The 15902-nt window shown below is 42.2% G+C and overlaps 1 protein-coding gene and 1 long non-coding RNA gene across 6 annotated transcripts in view; one reads left to right on the forward strand and one right to left on the reverse strand.

Annotated features, from left to right (window-relative positions):
- ctbp2 (C-terminal binding protein 2) overlaps positions 1–15902 on the forward strand; it is a 61840-nt gene that overhangs the window by 30001 nt on the left and 15937 nt on the right. For 3 of the 5 annotated variants that reach the window (XM_031906157.1, XM_031906155.1, XM_031906156.1), the window contains one exon: positions 12691–12845. In XM_031906157.1, the coding sequence (XP_031762017.1) occupies positions 12691–12845 (155 nt within the window). Of the gene's footprint in view, positions 1–5742; positions 7907–12690; positions 12846–15902 lie in introns of those variants that run through there. The other 2 variants (XM_012967714.3, XM_012967715.3) reach the window with 2 other exon arrangements.
- The window catches only part of LOC116412274, a 45907-nt gene that overhangs the window by 27660 nt on the left and 2345 nt on the right, over positions 1–15902 (reverse strand). The window lies entirely within an intron of this gene.

A 15902-nucleotide genomic window follows, 5' to 3' on the forward strand; every position in this document is an offset into this window, starting at 1 on the left:
AATTCCCCTTATGCATTGCCCCTGTTTTGGGGCATTTGGTGGCCACGTCTTTATGTGCACCCATACATATGAGGTATTGTTTTATTCAGGGGAACTTGCAGATTGATGGTTAGTAAGTTTTTGGTAGTTGCCATGGAGATTTTGGGGAGAAATCTAGGTTTGTATCTAGTTTTTCCTTGATTTCTGACCAAAGCGCTAACTTCTGCAAGGGACTGCGGCCACAATTTTCCATGTAGAAAGAGAAGAGTGGTGTCTCTGAATAGCTGAAGGTGTGCACTTTTCGTAAATATATAGATTGTGGGGGTTATCTCACAGGTAGGGGGGGTTAACACTGAAAAACTGCAGGTAGTGCACATAGAGCGCAGCCCCCAAAATTTCAACTGAAATTGCTTTTATGCATTGCCCCTGTTTTGGGGCATTTGGTGGCCACGTCTTTATGTGCACCCATACATATGGGGTATCGTTTTATTCAGGGGAACTTGCAAATTGAGGTTTAGTAAGTTTTTGGTAGTTGCCATGGAGATTTTGGGGAGAAATCTAGGTTTTTATCTGGTTTTTCCTTGATTTCTGACCAAAATCTAGGGTTGTATCTGGTTTTTCCTTGATTTCTGACCAAAGCGCTGACTTCTGCAAGGGACTGCGGCCACAATTTTCCATGTAGAAAGAGAAGAGTGGTGTCTCTGAATAGCTGAAGGTGTGCACTTTTCGTAAATATATAGATTGTGGGGGTATCTCACAGGTAGGGGGGGTTATCACTGAAAAACTGCAGGTAGTGCACATAGAGCGCAGCCCCCAAAATTTCAACTGAAATTCCCCTTATGCATTGCCCCTGTTTTGGGGCATTTGGTGGCCACGTCTTTATGTGCACCCATACATATGGGGTATCGTTTTATTCAGGGGAACTTGCAGATTGATGGTTAGTAAGTTTTTGGTAGTTGCCATGGAGATTTTGGGGAGAAATCTAGGTTTGTATCTAGTTTTTCCTTGATTTCTGACCAAAGCGCTAACTTCTGCAAGGGACTGCGGCCACAATTTTCCATGTAGAAAGAGAAGAGTGGTGTCTCTGAATAGCTGAAGGTGTGCACATTTCGTAAATATATAGATTGTGGGGGTTATCTCACAGGTAGGGGGGGTTAACACTGAAAAACTGCAGGTAGTGCACATAGAGCGCAGCCCCCAAAATTTCAACTGAAATTGCCCTTATGCATTGCCCCTGTTTTGGGGCATTTGGTGGCCACGTCTTTATGTGCACCCATACATATGGGGTATCGTTTTATTCAGGGGAACTTGCAGATTGATGGTTAGTAAGTTTTTGGTAGTTGCCATGGAGATTTTGGGGAGAAATCTAGGTTTTTTATCTGGTTTTTCCTTGATTTCTGACCAAAGCGCTGACTTCTGCAAGGGACTGCGGCCACAATTTTCCATGTAGAAAGAGAAGAGTGGTGTCTCTGAATAGCTGAAGGTGTGCACTTTTCAGAAATATATAGTTTGTGGGGGTTATTTCACAGGTAGGGGGGGTTAACACTGAAAAACTGCAGGTAGTGCACATAGAGCGCAGCCCCCAAAATTTCAACTGAAATTGCCCTTATGCATTGCCCCTGTTTGGGGGCATTTGGTGGCCACGTCTTTATGTGCACCCATACATATGGGGTATCGTTTTATTCAGGGGAACTTGCAGATTGATGGTTAGTAAGTTTTTGGTAGTTGCCATGGAGATTTTGGGGAGAAATCTAGGTTTGTATCTGGTTTTTCCTTGATTTCTGACCAAAGCGCTAACTTCTGCAAGGGACTGCGGCCACAATTTTCCATGTAGAAAGAGGAGAGTGGCGTCTCTGAATAGCTGAAGGTGTGCACTTTTCAGAAATATATAGTTTGTGGGGGTTATTTCACAGGTAGGGGGGGTTAACACTGAAAAACTGCAGGAAGTGCACATAGAGCGCAGCCCCCACATTTTTAGCTGTAATTGCCCTTGTGCATTGCCCCTGCTTTGGAGTGTTTGGTGCCCATGTCTTTATGTGCACCCATACATATGGGGCATCATTTTATTCAGGAGAAGTTTGTCTTTCAAATATGCCTTTGCTAGAAAATTTTTATGAGATTTTTTTTTGTCAAATCCACATTTGATCATGCGTCCAAGTTTACGTTTTAGAAAAAAAAAAAAATGTCATAAAAAGTTCCAAATTTCACAATGCACTGACAAAAGGTATTTGGCTTTTGAGTGAAAACTACATTGCACCTAGAAACCTGAAGGTCTGTAGTTTCTAAAGATACCAAACATGAGGGGATATTTTAGATTTACATATAAGTTATGCTGCATTAACTGTTACAAGCGCTTTTCTGCTTTGTTCTGGTGTGATATTGTACTAAGTATTGCCTTAGTTTGGGGGTTACTTCTGGACAGGAACTGTGGGGTACCACCACATATTTGGTATCGTTGGAATTGGGAGTATCAGGGCTTTTACAAACAATAAAAAAAAGTGAGTAAAATTAACTTTTCTATGGAAAAAAACCTCAAAATATACAGAAATTTTTCATAATTTTATTTTTTTTTTACATATTTCACCCAAAATACACATCATATCTCCAGAAAAGTTATAAAATTTGGTATGTATGTCGAAGCCCAATTAGTGACGAAAAAAACGATATATAATTTCCCTAGTTTCGTGGAGGTTTTCCTACCAAAAAACATTGTTAAAGTGAATGAGTACAAAATGCTTAAAAAACGTCTGGCACTGGGGGGAACCGAAATGACGAATTCGGCTGGCACTTAAAGGGTTAAATTCATTAGTATGTCTTTCCAAGCATACTGTGTCAACATTTTGGCACTATATTCCCCAGTGTATATATTACCCATTCAACTGTAGTGGGGTAAATTCTCTAGAGAATGTACACCAAGAAATATTGTATGTGTGTGTGGGACATTAGCATAGAGGAGATGACATAATACAATAAGTGCCGGCTGTAACGGAGCCCTGTATGGCAGGATGTGAATGATCACTAAAGGGAGTGCTTGTGTCCTTGCACTTGTGTTTTTACCCTTTTATCTCCCTTTACATAACTGAATCTGGTGTAACATACATATGAAGAGCACCTTTAATTAACAACTTGTTACCGACCACACCTACTTACCTAAACTTTTACATCACTTTTAGGGTGAAGACACACAGAGCTACTTGGTAGCAGCTACTTGTCATGGCTACTAAATGCCAGAAAATCCCCTGCCATGGACAATGCTGAGAATTGCCTCTGCTAAAACACGCAGAAACAATTATCAGTAAATGATCAGCATTGTGTATTTTTGTAGCCATGATGTAGCTGCTACTAGTAGCTCTGTGTGTCTTCACTCTTAGGGCTCTGGTACACGGGGAGATTAGTCGCCCGCGGCAAAACTCCCTGCTCGCGGGCGACTAATCTCCCCGAGTTGCCATCCCACCGGCGAACATGTAAGTCGCCGGCGGGATGGCAGACGTGGCGGGGCGATTTCGGGAAATCGCCGAAAAAGCCTCGCAAGTCTTTTTCGGCGATTTGCGCGAAATCGCGCCTGCCGCGTCTGCCATCCCGCCGGCGACTTACATGTTCGCCGGTGGGATGGCAGGGGGAAGGCAACTCGGGGAGATTAGTCGCCCGCGAGCAGGGAGTTTTGCCGCGGGCGACTAATCTCCCCGTGTACCAGAGCCCTTAAGCTTGTAAACTGAAGCAGCAATGGCAAAAGAAACACCTTCCATAAACTATCTACTTGAACATGACTTAAGGGGTCATTTATGAGAAAAAACACAGTTCTGGTCCTGCATTATTGTCCAGTCGTTGCATGAAAAAAAAAAATCCCATTGATTAAAGGTACTTGCATCAAAAGCAGTACTTTCTTATAGTTGAGCTTGGTCATTCCACGTTCCTCCAGTTTCAAACTGAGCAGAGAGCACCAACTGATGCAGGTGAACCATGGAGCTACTGCCACCTCCAAAGGTGGCAGTTGCTTCAAGGTTTCAACAGCAGCAATTGTATCTGATTGGCAAATGCAACCTCAATTACCCTGGAATTCTACATTTTAGGTAAAACGTGACAGCTGCCTTCAAAACTGCATTCTGCAGTTGAAGATCTTAAACAAATCCTATAATTAAAGGAAACTGACCCCTATAATATAACAAAATTACCAATTATTTCAACTGAATGTGATGCATGTGCAAAATACACCTAAATATAAAAAAGTATACAGGCCCCACTTACCTACCATTCTAACTGAATAACAAGACACTAAAAGCAAAACCATAGATATAAAAGACTTTCTGAAGGGTTATCTTTGCTGCTTCAAATGTGTTAATACATATCCTAATCCAAACATGACAGGGTAATAGCAGCCACATCTGTTCCCTGGGCATACATGTCTAGAACCATGCAAAGATATTGTAAGGATACCATTAAAGGTATAAAGCAGGGCACGTTCTGAATCTACCTGCACTCCTGTAGATTTATAAATAGAAGTATTCTCTCCTGACCAAAAAAACTATTCGGTAAGTAATTGTGCTTCCCTTTCTGTTTGCTTCAGATTTATCCTCTGTACTTAGATTAAAGGATTAGTGCTTGATCCTGAGAAGATTAAGGTCACTATGATTTTGTGTGATGGACAGGCATAGAGCAGTTGTCCGAGGGAGTGATATGTGCTTGAAGGAACTTCACTCAATGCCTATTAGCATTTTTATGAGTTTTTGGCTTCTTTGCTTCTGCTCCCTTGGCCAAAATTAGAGAGCTCATAACTGGGACAAGAGAAATCATAAGCACTTTTAATAACCAGAAGTGCTTCTGTGGAATACAACAGATAATTTAAGTTTAAATAAATTAAAATTAAAGCTATATTCGCAATCAGGGTGTCTAGTTAATCTTAAAAAAGACTTGAGTTCTAAACCTAAACACCTTATTTACTTATTAAAAAGTGAGTAGGCTCTACAAAATTGCCATTTCTGTGAGCAAAACTCAGTTCTCGAGGCACAAAAGTTACATGATAACTAGGATTTGAATGCAGAATAGTATGTTAGCCATAGAAAAATGTGGGGATCTGCTAGGGGTTAAAAACCAAACAGTACATTAGTGAGGTTGCAGTTGTGTATACATTTTAGGGCAGAATTTCTTTGCCCCAGACACCCAACCTTTGTAGCCATGGCCAAAAAATGATGGGTCATTAGTGATATAGTGAGTCATACATCGAGATGTCAGCAAAAGGCTACCTGTTACTAAACTGCAACTCCCAGCATCCCCAAAAGCAGCAGACAAAGTTGCTCCTTTTAATAGCCTGGCATCTTCTCTTCTCTATTTTCAATGCTGGATTGTACAGTTATTTACATACTTCGACTGCCCCTTCCACAATAATGGTTTTCTCTTAGTGCCCCCTTAACATTTAGGAGGTGCCCTGTATTTGCCGTATTATTGGGCTCTGCATACTCCCATGCATGAATAAGCTGGCAGAGCATTGTGCTCAGACTTTCCGTGGATATTAAATCCTTCCTCCAGCTGCGGGAGCTGGATTACTCTTTCATCAGGAGAGATTTATCTGGACCTAACCCCTAGGCGTTTTATGTTTCTACCTGTCCCAATTTCTGCGCTCCCTCCGACCATTTCCAGAGCAATGGTAATGGAAGACATTAAAGGCAAAAGAAATCAGGGAGGGGGTATCTCAGGGAGCAGGTTCCTCTTCCTGCAATGCCAATCTCTGTTTGCTACTGGGTAAACTTTCTGTCACACAGGATTATGGCTTTACGGGTTTTCTAATCTCTACACAGTTATCCACGTGAATAAAATGTCCCCTCGGCCATTCTGGCAAAGCCGAAGGATTAGTTGTGGGCAACCAGTCTGTCGGTGAAACCAGCAGAAACCGCTATCTCTCAGCGTGTCTTACAGGGCGTGTTGTATTGTGTCTCCTTGAATTACCTGGGATTAATAATTCAGACGATACCTTTGTAACTCAAGCCTTCTATTTTTTTGCTTGTGCCTCCAGAGAGTTTAGGTGCTGCTACATCTATTTATTGTGTGGGTTTTTGTTTTTTTTTGGCTGCGTGTAACAGAAGATTTTGACTGAGACGTTTTTACGCCTCCTCCTCGAGCTCTTTATCTAAGCTTAAGGATTTCTTTTCAATGCCGGTTCCAAACAAGCACACAAACATCAGCCGTTCTCATAGCTGGGATGCTGCAGGTTGGTATGAAGGCGGCTGGGAGGGGGACATCTCATCAGGATATCACAGAGCAGCAGACAGAAACAATTCTTTGACCTACAACGGAGAGGAGGCTTTCTACAAGCTGCCAGACGGCAGATCCCGCGATACTACCCTGCCAGGCAGCACAGAAATAAAGCCAGGAGTCTATTCATACCCAGACGCCTATAACCGAGGTCAGCCAGGTCACCCTGTGCGTCAGGATCGTAGGCCGCTGAGGAATAACTCTGTTCCGGACTTCAGCTCCATGTACGAAGCACAGGGGGCAATGGCTGCACGAGGGTCTTTGCAGACTCATGATTACTATACTGACCCTTCAGTGGCTGCCAGATCCTTAGAGGATCCTCGATACTACAGAGACCATGTAGTGAACCGTGCAGGGCAAGGCTATGGGGCACCAGTCGCTCGGACTGCCTGGGAACAGCCACCTCGTCCTTTCCATCCCCACGAAGTAGGGCGAGTGTACAGAGATCCTACAGGCAGAGTGATCAGTGAGGGCCAGCGAACAAGAAGTCGTGATTCTTCACCTGCAAGATACTCAGTTGAACCACTCCATCCTAGGTTTGGCTCAGAGGCTTCAGCATTCCCCAACAGACAAATGTACAATGACATGATGGAAAGATCCCTTGATCCCTCTACAGGGAGACAGACAGGTCCCACCTGCTTAGTGGTGCAGCCCAATGAAGTTGCTGCTATGGATGGCACTCTAGGGACTTCCTCTCTTCCAGCTAATCGTGGGTATAGCTCACTGAGAGAGAACGTCAATGCTAAGATGGCTTATGATACTTACGAGGGCTCTCTAGCTCCATCCCATCCTCAGATTCCTATGTCACTTTCAGGTACTGAAATAAAGAGGGCTGTGGACATGGAGTTTCTTACTGTCCTAAGGAATGAAGGCCTTTCTGAGGCTACTATCAATGCATTGATACAGCAAGGATTTGACACGCCCAGTTCACTTGCTGTTATGGAAGAGCACGACATTAAATCGGTGGCTCCTAATCTCGGCCAAGCAAGATTGCTTTCAGGTCTTATCAAGAGCTACAGAGCTGATGCGCAGATGCTAAGGCAGGATCAGCAGAAAAACAGCTCCCTGAGAGCTCGGGTTCGTTCCAACAGCTTTAGCCACCACGGAGACCTTATGCGCAGTGAGTTTGCTGGTCATTCTCTGAACAATCCAGTGCTGGATGGAGTGCAGAACCCTCAGCCTGTCTTATCATTGCAGCCAGTGTCACCTCGTATGGCTGAACTCAACCGTCGACCTTCTAGTGCTCCATCCCATCACCTGTTGGAGACCGCCAGCAATCCAACATTTGCTGTAAATGCCCAAAACCCCCAGTTTATAGCAGGCACTGGATACACAGGTCATGTTCAGCCTCGACCTGCTTCTGCTTTTCCTGCTTCAACTGGTATCCCAATGACAGCTGTGCATAGTAACCTTAACCAAGGGCCAAAGACAGCTTACCCTACTAGTTACACCGTGCCCATGGAGCTAATGAAGAGAGAGCGTCTCCCACCAACATCCCCTCTACACAGTCCTCACTGCAGCCCCCAGCTACTACGCAAACAGGGGAGCCATTTGGAGACCCAGCTGAATGTCCCTCCACCTACCATTCCCAATCAGCATGTACTGCATTCTCCCTACCAGAAGGTCACCCGCCGCACTGGGCCACCTATCATTGTCTCCACCATGGCATCACCAGAACCAAGTAATTATAATTTACATATACTGCAACCCCAGTTCCTTGTATTGTGAAATGTAATCTAGAAGTAGGATAATATGCTGAGGTCCTTCAAGGAAGGATAATATTAGACAATTATAATGGAAGTTAATGGTCAAAAGTAAATATGTATATATATAATTAATAAATAATAGGGGTTTCCACCTTTAAACTGTCTTTTAGTATGTTGTAGATTGAAATAAAGCAGCTGTGCAGTCTTCATTTTGTCTTTTAGCAACAACAGGAAAATGCCTTAGTCTATAACTTCCTGTGATTATGCTAGATTGCTGCAAGTTAAGTGTTTTACATGTAGCAATTTATACGTACAAAGGGGCAATTACCCGTGGGCAACAGAGTACCAGATCTCTCTCTGCCCTCAGCGGTAATGCTCATTTTTTTTTTTTTTTCAAAAATTCGGTTTTATTAGAACAACCATCTCAGTACAGATCAATGCAATTCTATTTCAAGGAGAAGACCAAAAGAATATTGCAGGATGTGCAGTACTGCTATTTTTCTAATTAATTATAATGCATCTTCTAGAGATTGTTCATAATTCACTGCCTTTCCCAATGTAAGGTCCCTATCACAGAGACATACACTATAGATCTTCAACTGGAGCCAGTTAACATGTCTGTATGCTTTTGGAGTGTAGGAGAAAACCAGTAGACAGTGAGATCATAAAAGCTCCCTGCTGATTATAATTTTAGTGGTTTACTTTGCCTTTCCATTCTGCCTATCTTGCATACTACTTATGTTTCCTTCAAGTTGCTCTTCTATTTATTTATTTTTTATTAAGACACTAAAGATGGCCATACAAATTTGGGTCCTTCAGACCAATTCGGCAGCTTATCTGCCCATGTATGGCCACCCCTAAAATTGGCCAGATCTCGATTGGGCAGGTTTGATTTTCCCATTGGATTGGGGGCTGCATTGGCTCCTTGATGCTGTCCTTGGTCCCACACCACCTATGTCCGATCATTTTAGGGCAGAACGATTGAAGTAGCCTGATCTCATCCACCTTAGGACGGCATTTGTTGACCTTGCCAAATGAGCAGATCACAACATGTATGGCCACCTTTACAACCACTGCTTTTGTTGCTCATGCACAACAATATAAAAGCTAATTCAAATTCATCAAAAAAAAACAGAAAACCACTTTTATTACTGTTTTCCTCCTTTTTTAAGCTCATGAAGGGTCCCAAGCAGACAGGGGCTCTATTCTGTAACAGTATATGAGATTTCTGGCATTCTGCATTGCCGTTTGCATCCCTGGTCCTGTATCTTGTGACAGACAAATGCAGGCTGTCTCTGTATGGTTTGTAGCTAGTTGCCCGTAACAAAAAAAGCACACACATTACTATATAGTAGATCCTTACAATCCTCTGAGAAGAGGGCACTAGGAGATATAAGCAATGCAATGGATGACAGCTAGAGCTACCAATAGATTTAGCAGCAGATGAGGATTTTCTTTACTGCCAGCTGCTGGAGCAGATTGGCCTTGTTAGACTTCTATTTGTTCCTGTGTGTGTGTGTATCATTTAAGGATAGGGTGTGTGATCCTCCTCCTAATGCTTAATGCTCCCAGCTTTGTGTAAGTATTAGCATCAACTGGCACTCTTCAGTCAAACCAGCCCTGAACTCTGTCCTGGTCTTGATATTAGTTTTATAACTAAAGGCCCAGCTTTTGGCTTTCATGTTGTCTTATCAATATTTATCCCAACCCTGCAGAAAAGATGCTTGTGAGGGGACATCATTACTCTTTAATAGTACATTAGAGAACATTATAGACACATAGCGGGGGATCTTTTCTCCCACAGAAAAGATCAAAGCAAAAGAGGAGCCCCTTTAGATTTGGGGAACAGAACTTTCATTTGAAGCAGCATAGGGGGTTCTTCACGGGTGAGGGCGGTGATGTTGGGAAAGGTCCAGCTGGGTGATGTTGTGATGGCAGATTCTTAAAGAGAAGCTTGGATGAGTTCTTGGACAAGCATAGTATCCAATGCTATTGTGATCTTGAGATTTACAGTTAGTTAATTTAGGTATTGGTATATATATATATATATACCAGGTCTGTATAAGTATGTGTATATATGTGCACTGGGGTTTGTTTGGATACGTTGAACTTGATAACTATGTAACTCACCCTAATAAAGGGTTCCCCATTCTTGATTTGGTTGAAAGTGACTTCAGTTACCTCTTCAACTACAAGTTGCCCAGCAACCAGTGGTTTAACAAGAATCCCAAGGTGATAATCTCCAGGGTGACCTTCCAGTTTACCTGGCAGAGCTTGAGGGCCAATTAGAGGGAGACTGGCATCTCTGCTCCCCTGCATCATTGTTCGAAGCCGTGGCAGCTATATATAAATCCCTGGTCACTAAACTGTTCTCATAATTTCTAAGATGTAGATTCAGCCTCAAATAAGACAACTTGCGTACCTCCTGCTGATATGCAGTTCCCAGCTTAGCTGTTGCAGGTAGCTTTAGTTCAGCAACATATTAAAAAGTAGAGGCTGCAGATTACTCTCTTTAGAGATAACTTCAATGGGCTGTTAGATGTTATCAGGCTGAGTAATAACAGGCGCAAATTTAAATAAAAGTTATTAACCCAGAGTCACTTACATGTTACTAGACCGGATGCACTTATTATTAAATTAACCTTAGTACATCTTGGTTATAAAGAGGTATGTACTGTATGCAGTCTGTACTGTGTTAAAGTGTTGCCGATTGTTGCTGACTGAACAGATACTGTACATTCACAAGTATGGTCTGACCTGACTGAAAGTAAATGGAATCGTAAGGTGTCCACACACGGGCAGATTTCAGCTGCTGATTCAGGTCCTTCAGACTGATCTGCCTGTGTATGGGCACCCCGACAGGCCTACCCAACCGACATCTGGTCAAAAATTGGTCACATCTCGGGCGGGTTTGATTTTCCTTCGGATAGGGGACTGTATCGGTTGGTTGTTGGAGTCCTCGGTCCAACGGCACCTATAACCAGCGCTGTGGACATATCGGGAGAAGATACGCTCATTTGGAGACCTCGCCAAACGAGCAGATCTTACCATGTATGGCCACCTTTACTTTCAGCTGTGCTCACCCCTTATCCATGCGGGAACTGTCAGGGAACATTTTCTGTCAGGAGAGACAGACTGACCTAGACTGGCCTCAGGGTGACCATACATACAAATATTATTAGGCATCATGGTCAGCCTGCCCAACCAGATCTATAGGTGCATCATAAGGAAGCTGATATGCTCGGCTCATTGTGACTATTCAGACACAGCTGTCCCCATGAATGATCTAACTGCACCTGACATAATATTGTGGTTTTGATCCCAGTAATCAACTTGTCAGAGTGGCATTGTGATTGAATGTGCTGATATGGTGGCCAGGTCTATTTTGCAGTCACTTGCACCTGTATCAGGGTAGCAGCACTGTGCAGTTTTATGGTGCTTTTATCCTGGCTGCTGCTTTAAAACCCAGTTGGTGAGCTTTAGCCTATAGGATAAACTTTTATCTGTATGAGGCAGTCTCCTCAACCTTAATGATTTGTTTATAGTGCTACTATGTGAGCAATGAAACAAATACATAATTCCTACAAGTCACATATCACAAAAAAAAAAGTTACTGTAAGGAAGGAGCTACTCCCACTAGTTGGAGCCAAATCTATCCATGCAACATTTTTACTTCAGATTCCATTATAGTTTTGGGCTGAATTTATGTGTGGTGAAATTCCATCTCTGCTGCCGGTTTGGTGAATTACAGAAACTTTGTCACGTGTGATTTATATTATTTGCTTTGCTCATTTCGCAGTTCCAAGGGTGCACGAGATCTTTCTAAAAATGTCCAGAAAAATAAATGGTATAAATTGTTCTGCCCAGGGGTCCTATTTCTGCATTAACTTGTAATAAGCGGGTGCTGCCATACCGTTTCTATTCAGTAAACACCATCTGCAGACTAGAGAAATAGCAGCCTAGGGTGTTCAATTTGTCGGAATGCTTGCATAGTTATACCAAGCAGTTACTTTGTGCGTAGCTTCTCTCCGGCAAGCTCTGTAAATGGCAGGATAAAATGTTTACTGTTCTCAGCATCTATAATTGATCAGATAATGTTCATTCAGTGCTTCCGAGGGTGCGGGACATCTTTCCAATCATTAAATGATTAATAAACCTTTTTTGGGAGGGGAAAATGTTATATGCTAACTGAAGCAGATTTTTTCTGCTAATACTTAAAGGGTTGTTCACCTTTAAATTAACTTTTAGTATGATGAAGACATTGATATTCTGAGGTAATTTGCAATTGGTTTTCATTTTTTATTTGTGGTTTTTCATTTCTTTCACTTTTTGTTCAGCAGCTCTCCAGTTTGGAATTTCAGCAGCTATCTGGTGGCTAGGGTCTTGTTTACCTTAGCAACCAGGCAGTAGGTTGAACAAGAGACTGGAATATGAATAGCAGAGGGACGGAATAGAAAGATAAGAAATAAAAAGTAACAATAATAACAAAAATTGTAGCCTCAGAGAGCATTAGTTTTTGGCTGCCGGGGTCAGTGACCCCCATTTGAAAGCTGGAAAGATGTAGCAAAGGAATGCAAATAATTAAACAATTATAACACATAAACAATAAAGACCAATTGCAAAGTTGCTAGGAATAGGACATTCTATAATATACTGAAAGTTAATTTACAGGTGACCCCCCCTCCCCCCCTTTAACTAGCAGTTCTGTTCCTATACATGCTGCTTGTGACTGAGTCCTATCACTGTACCTCTGTTTCAGGTATGCGCCCCCAGGCTGTGAATGGGCCCCTGCACCCTCGCCCGCTGGTGGCCTTACTGGATGGCAGAGATTGCACGGTGGAGATGCCAATACTGAAAGACCTGGCTACAGTGGCCTTCTGCGATGCCCAGTCTACACAGGAGATCCATGAAAAGGTAAAGTGGCTATGCATGTGGCAACTTGCCATTATCTGCCCATATGTGTTTTGCCTTATGGAAGTTGCTGACTATGATGTTTGTGTAGATATAAGTTTTTGGGGTTCCTTTGGGTTTCTATTCAAATCCCATCTGACACAATTCCCTGGCTGGAGTTGGCAGCTTGCTGATTAGTTCAGCTCTCCTGTAAGCTCAGCCAATCAGTGTCAGTAAAACAGACACCACGGAGGTTCTACTGTAATAACATCTCCAGGGCCAGGAACCAATTTGGACTATATTGCTTGTCCCCCTCTATACATAAAGGGAACATTTTATTGATTAATTAACCCCAGACATGCCAGTCAGTTCACTGTAGAAAATGGATGCAAACCGCATACCTAAAACATGCCTTCACATCACTGAAGAAAATGATAATTAGTAATGCATGTAAGATTATTTTTATTTACAATATACAGCGCCAACATACTCCACAGCATTGTACAGAGATAATACATCAGTCCCTGTCCCAGTGTATCCAGTTTACAGTCCCTATCACATTCACACTCTATGTTTTTGGAATGTGGGAGGAAATCCAGACATATACAGGGAGGAACATACAAACTCCTTGCAGATAGTACCCCAACAGTGCAATGCAGTACTACCCAGTGAGCCCCCATGCTACAGGTTACTGTTAATCCCAAACATAATGATATAATCACATCACTGCAGAAAATGCACAATTAGCACTGCATTAACCCCTGTCGCTGAAGAAAATCTTGGCATTAACCCCAGATTAGCCAGTAAAATATCACTGTAGGAAATGGATACTAAGCAGTGCATTAAAGGATAAATAAGCCTTTAAAATAAGTTGATGTAAAATTAATGAGAGCGCTCTTCTAAGCCCTTTTGCAATTTACATTCATTATTTTTTTAAAGGAGACATATCCTATAAAAATTATGAATGTACCAGTGAATTATACTCCTCTAGATATAGAAGGATTGTGCTTAAAAAAGTTGTGTTTCTGACTGATTTATTGAGAAATTCCACCAAAACCCCACTAGTCCCGCCCATCTGTTCCACTTCCTGCTAGCTGAATTCTCGGATGAGCTGGGGAGCCGGCGGCCCTCCGTACACTGCACTGTAGGATAGGAACCAATCAGCAGCTAGGCTGACCTGATAGGGAACTGAAGCCTGTCTGTGCTTGTGTGAGTGCAGGGCTGTGATTGGCTCTCCCCCTCCTACTGTGCTTCTGGCAGGGACCGTTAGGACACGTCCACCCTTCATTTCAAACACGGTCAGAGAAGAGAGAGGATCTATAGGGAGCCCCAATAAAGGGGCCATTGTTACAGATAGGGTTAATGTTTAGCCCAAAGGGAAACCAGCAACGGATATTATTCATAATTGCCTACAGGGTTAGGGGTTTCCCATTTATCCAATATGTCTCCTTTAAGGGTTATATTTATCGAATTACAACAAAACAGCAAAAGAAAGGCAATAAATAGACAGTACTATGAAGTATGCAGAACAACCCCGGTTTGTACCTTTGGGGCAGTGCGTACATCAAGACATCACATAACCATACATTATCAAGAGTTTAAAGGAGAACTAAACCCTAAAATGCTAGAAATGCCATATTTTATATTATAAACTGACTGCACTGGCTTAAAGTTTCAGCATCTCTATAGTGGTAAGTATATAGGTCGTTACAGTTGTCACAGGAGCTCCCCATCTTGGATTCTTTTCCCCACGGACCCATACTTTGTCGAATATTTGGGGGCATTGCCCAGCAAGGTATGGTAATTTAATGACTAGGGGTCTGCAATTCACTAATTGTATCCATTGCTGAGCTGTGAGTGGCAGGGGGCTCATCCACTTCATATTGCTATTCATTTTTTGGTATAGAAATATAACATTCTAAGAAGAATTCTAGTTTTGTTCAGCAGTGTAGACACACCTGAGGGGCTAGAATCCCAGGCAACAGGATTTGCTCAGTCATATATTTTACCACTTCAGACCAATAGCTGTATATAGTGGGGCTGGAAGAACCCAGCGTCAGGGGACTTGCATTTGGGGCAAGAAGCATTTTGCCTATAGCTTTTGTGGGGTGATATATATCCTATGAGTTATTCTGAATTTGCACCATTTTGTCTTAATTTGAGATCAGGTGGCCTAGTAGTTCACTGGTAGCTTCTTCCCACATATCTTCCTATAAGTGAGGAATGTCCTCCGCACCTTTGCCTTCTCAAATGGGGTCCCCAGAGAGGGTAGTAGCATTTTATAAATATCAAAGATGAGTCTCTTGGGGTTGGGGGTCCCATAATCTGGATTCAAAGGGCTGGGTCGTAGTACTGACCACCAGTGAGCCAAACTGGGCTTCGAAGGCATGATGCAATTGGAGGTAGCAGTACATGAAGATTGTTGGTTGTTCATTATTTTTTTTTTTTTACTCCAAGATATTAAGAGCTAAAAGTACTGTTAAAGAGGTTGTTTACCTTTGAGGTAACTTTTAACATGATTCAGACTTTGTAGAGGATAATATTCTAAGATAATTTGCAGTCTTCATGTAGTTTTATCATAATATTTCTAATTTTGTTCAGTGGCTCTCCAGTTTGGAGTTTCAGCAGCTATCTGGTTGCTTGGGACCAAATTACCTTAGCAACCAGGGAGTGATTTGTAGGAGAATCTTGTATATGTATGTATGTATGTATAACTTTATTTATAAAGCGCCACAATGGTACGCAGCGCTGTACAATCTTACAGAATACAAAATTACACACAGGGAGGACAAGTGATATAATAAATAAATGCAGTAAATATATATATATATATATATAAGTGCCATGTGGTATGAGACACAGTAGGAAGGAGGTCCCTGCCTCGTAGAGCTTACAATCTAAGATGAATAGGTGAGGACTTTAACAGAAAGATAATTAATAAAAAGTAACAATACAGTAAAACTGTAGCCTCACAGAGAAATAGCTTTTTGGCTGCCTGGGTCAGTGACCCCTATATGAAATATTAAAAGCTAAATTTAAGATAAACCACCCCTTTAATATGAAAGCATTTTGTTACAACAT

The sequence above is a fragment of the Xenopus tropicalis genome, chromosome 7, assembly GCF_000004195.4.
Source record: "Xenopus tropicalis strain Nigerian chromosome 7, UCB_Xtro_10.0, whole genome shotgun sequence".
Taxonomy (NCBI): domain Eukaryota; kingdom Metazoa; phylum Chordata; class Amphibia; order Anura; family Pipidae; genus Xenopus; species Xenopus tropicalis.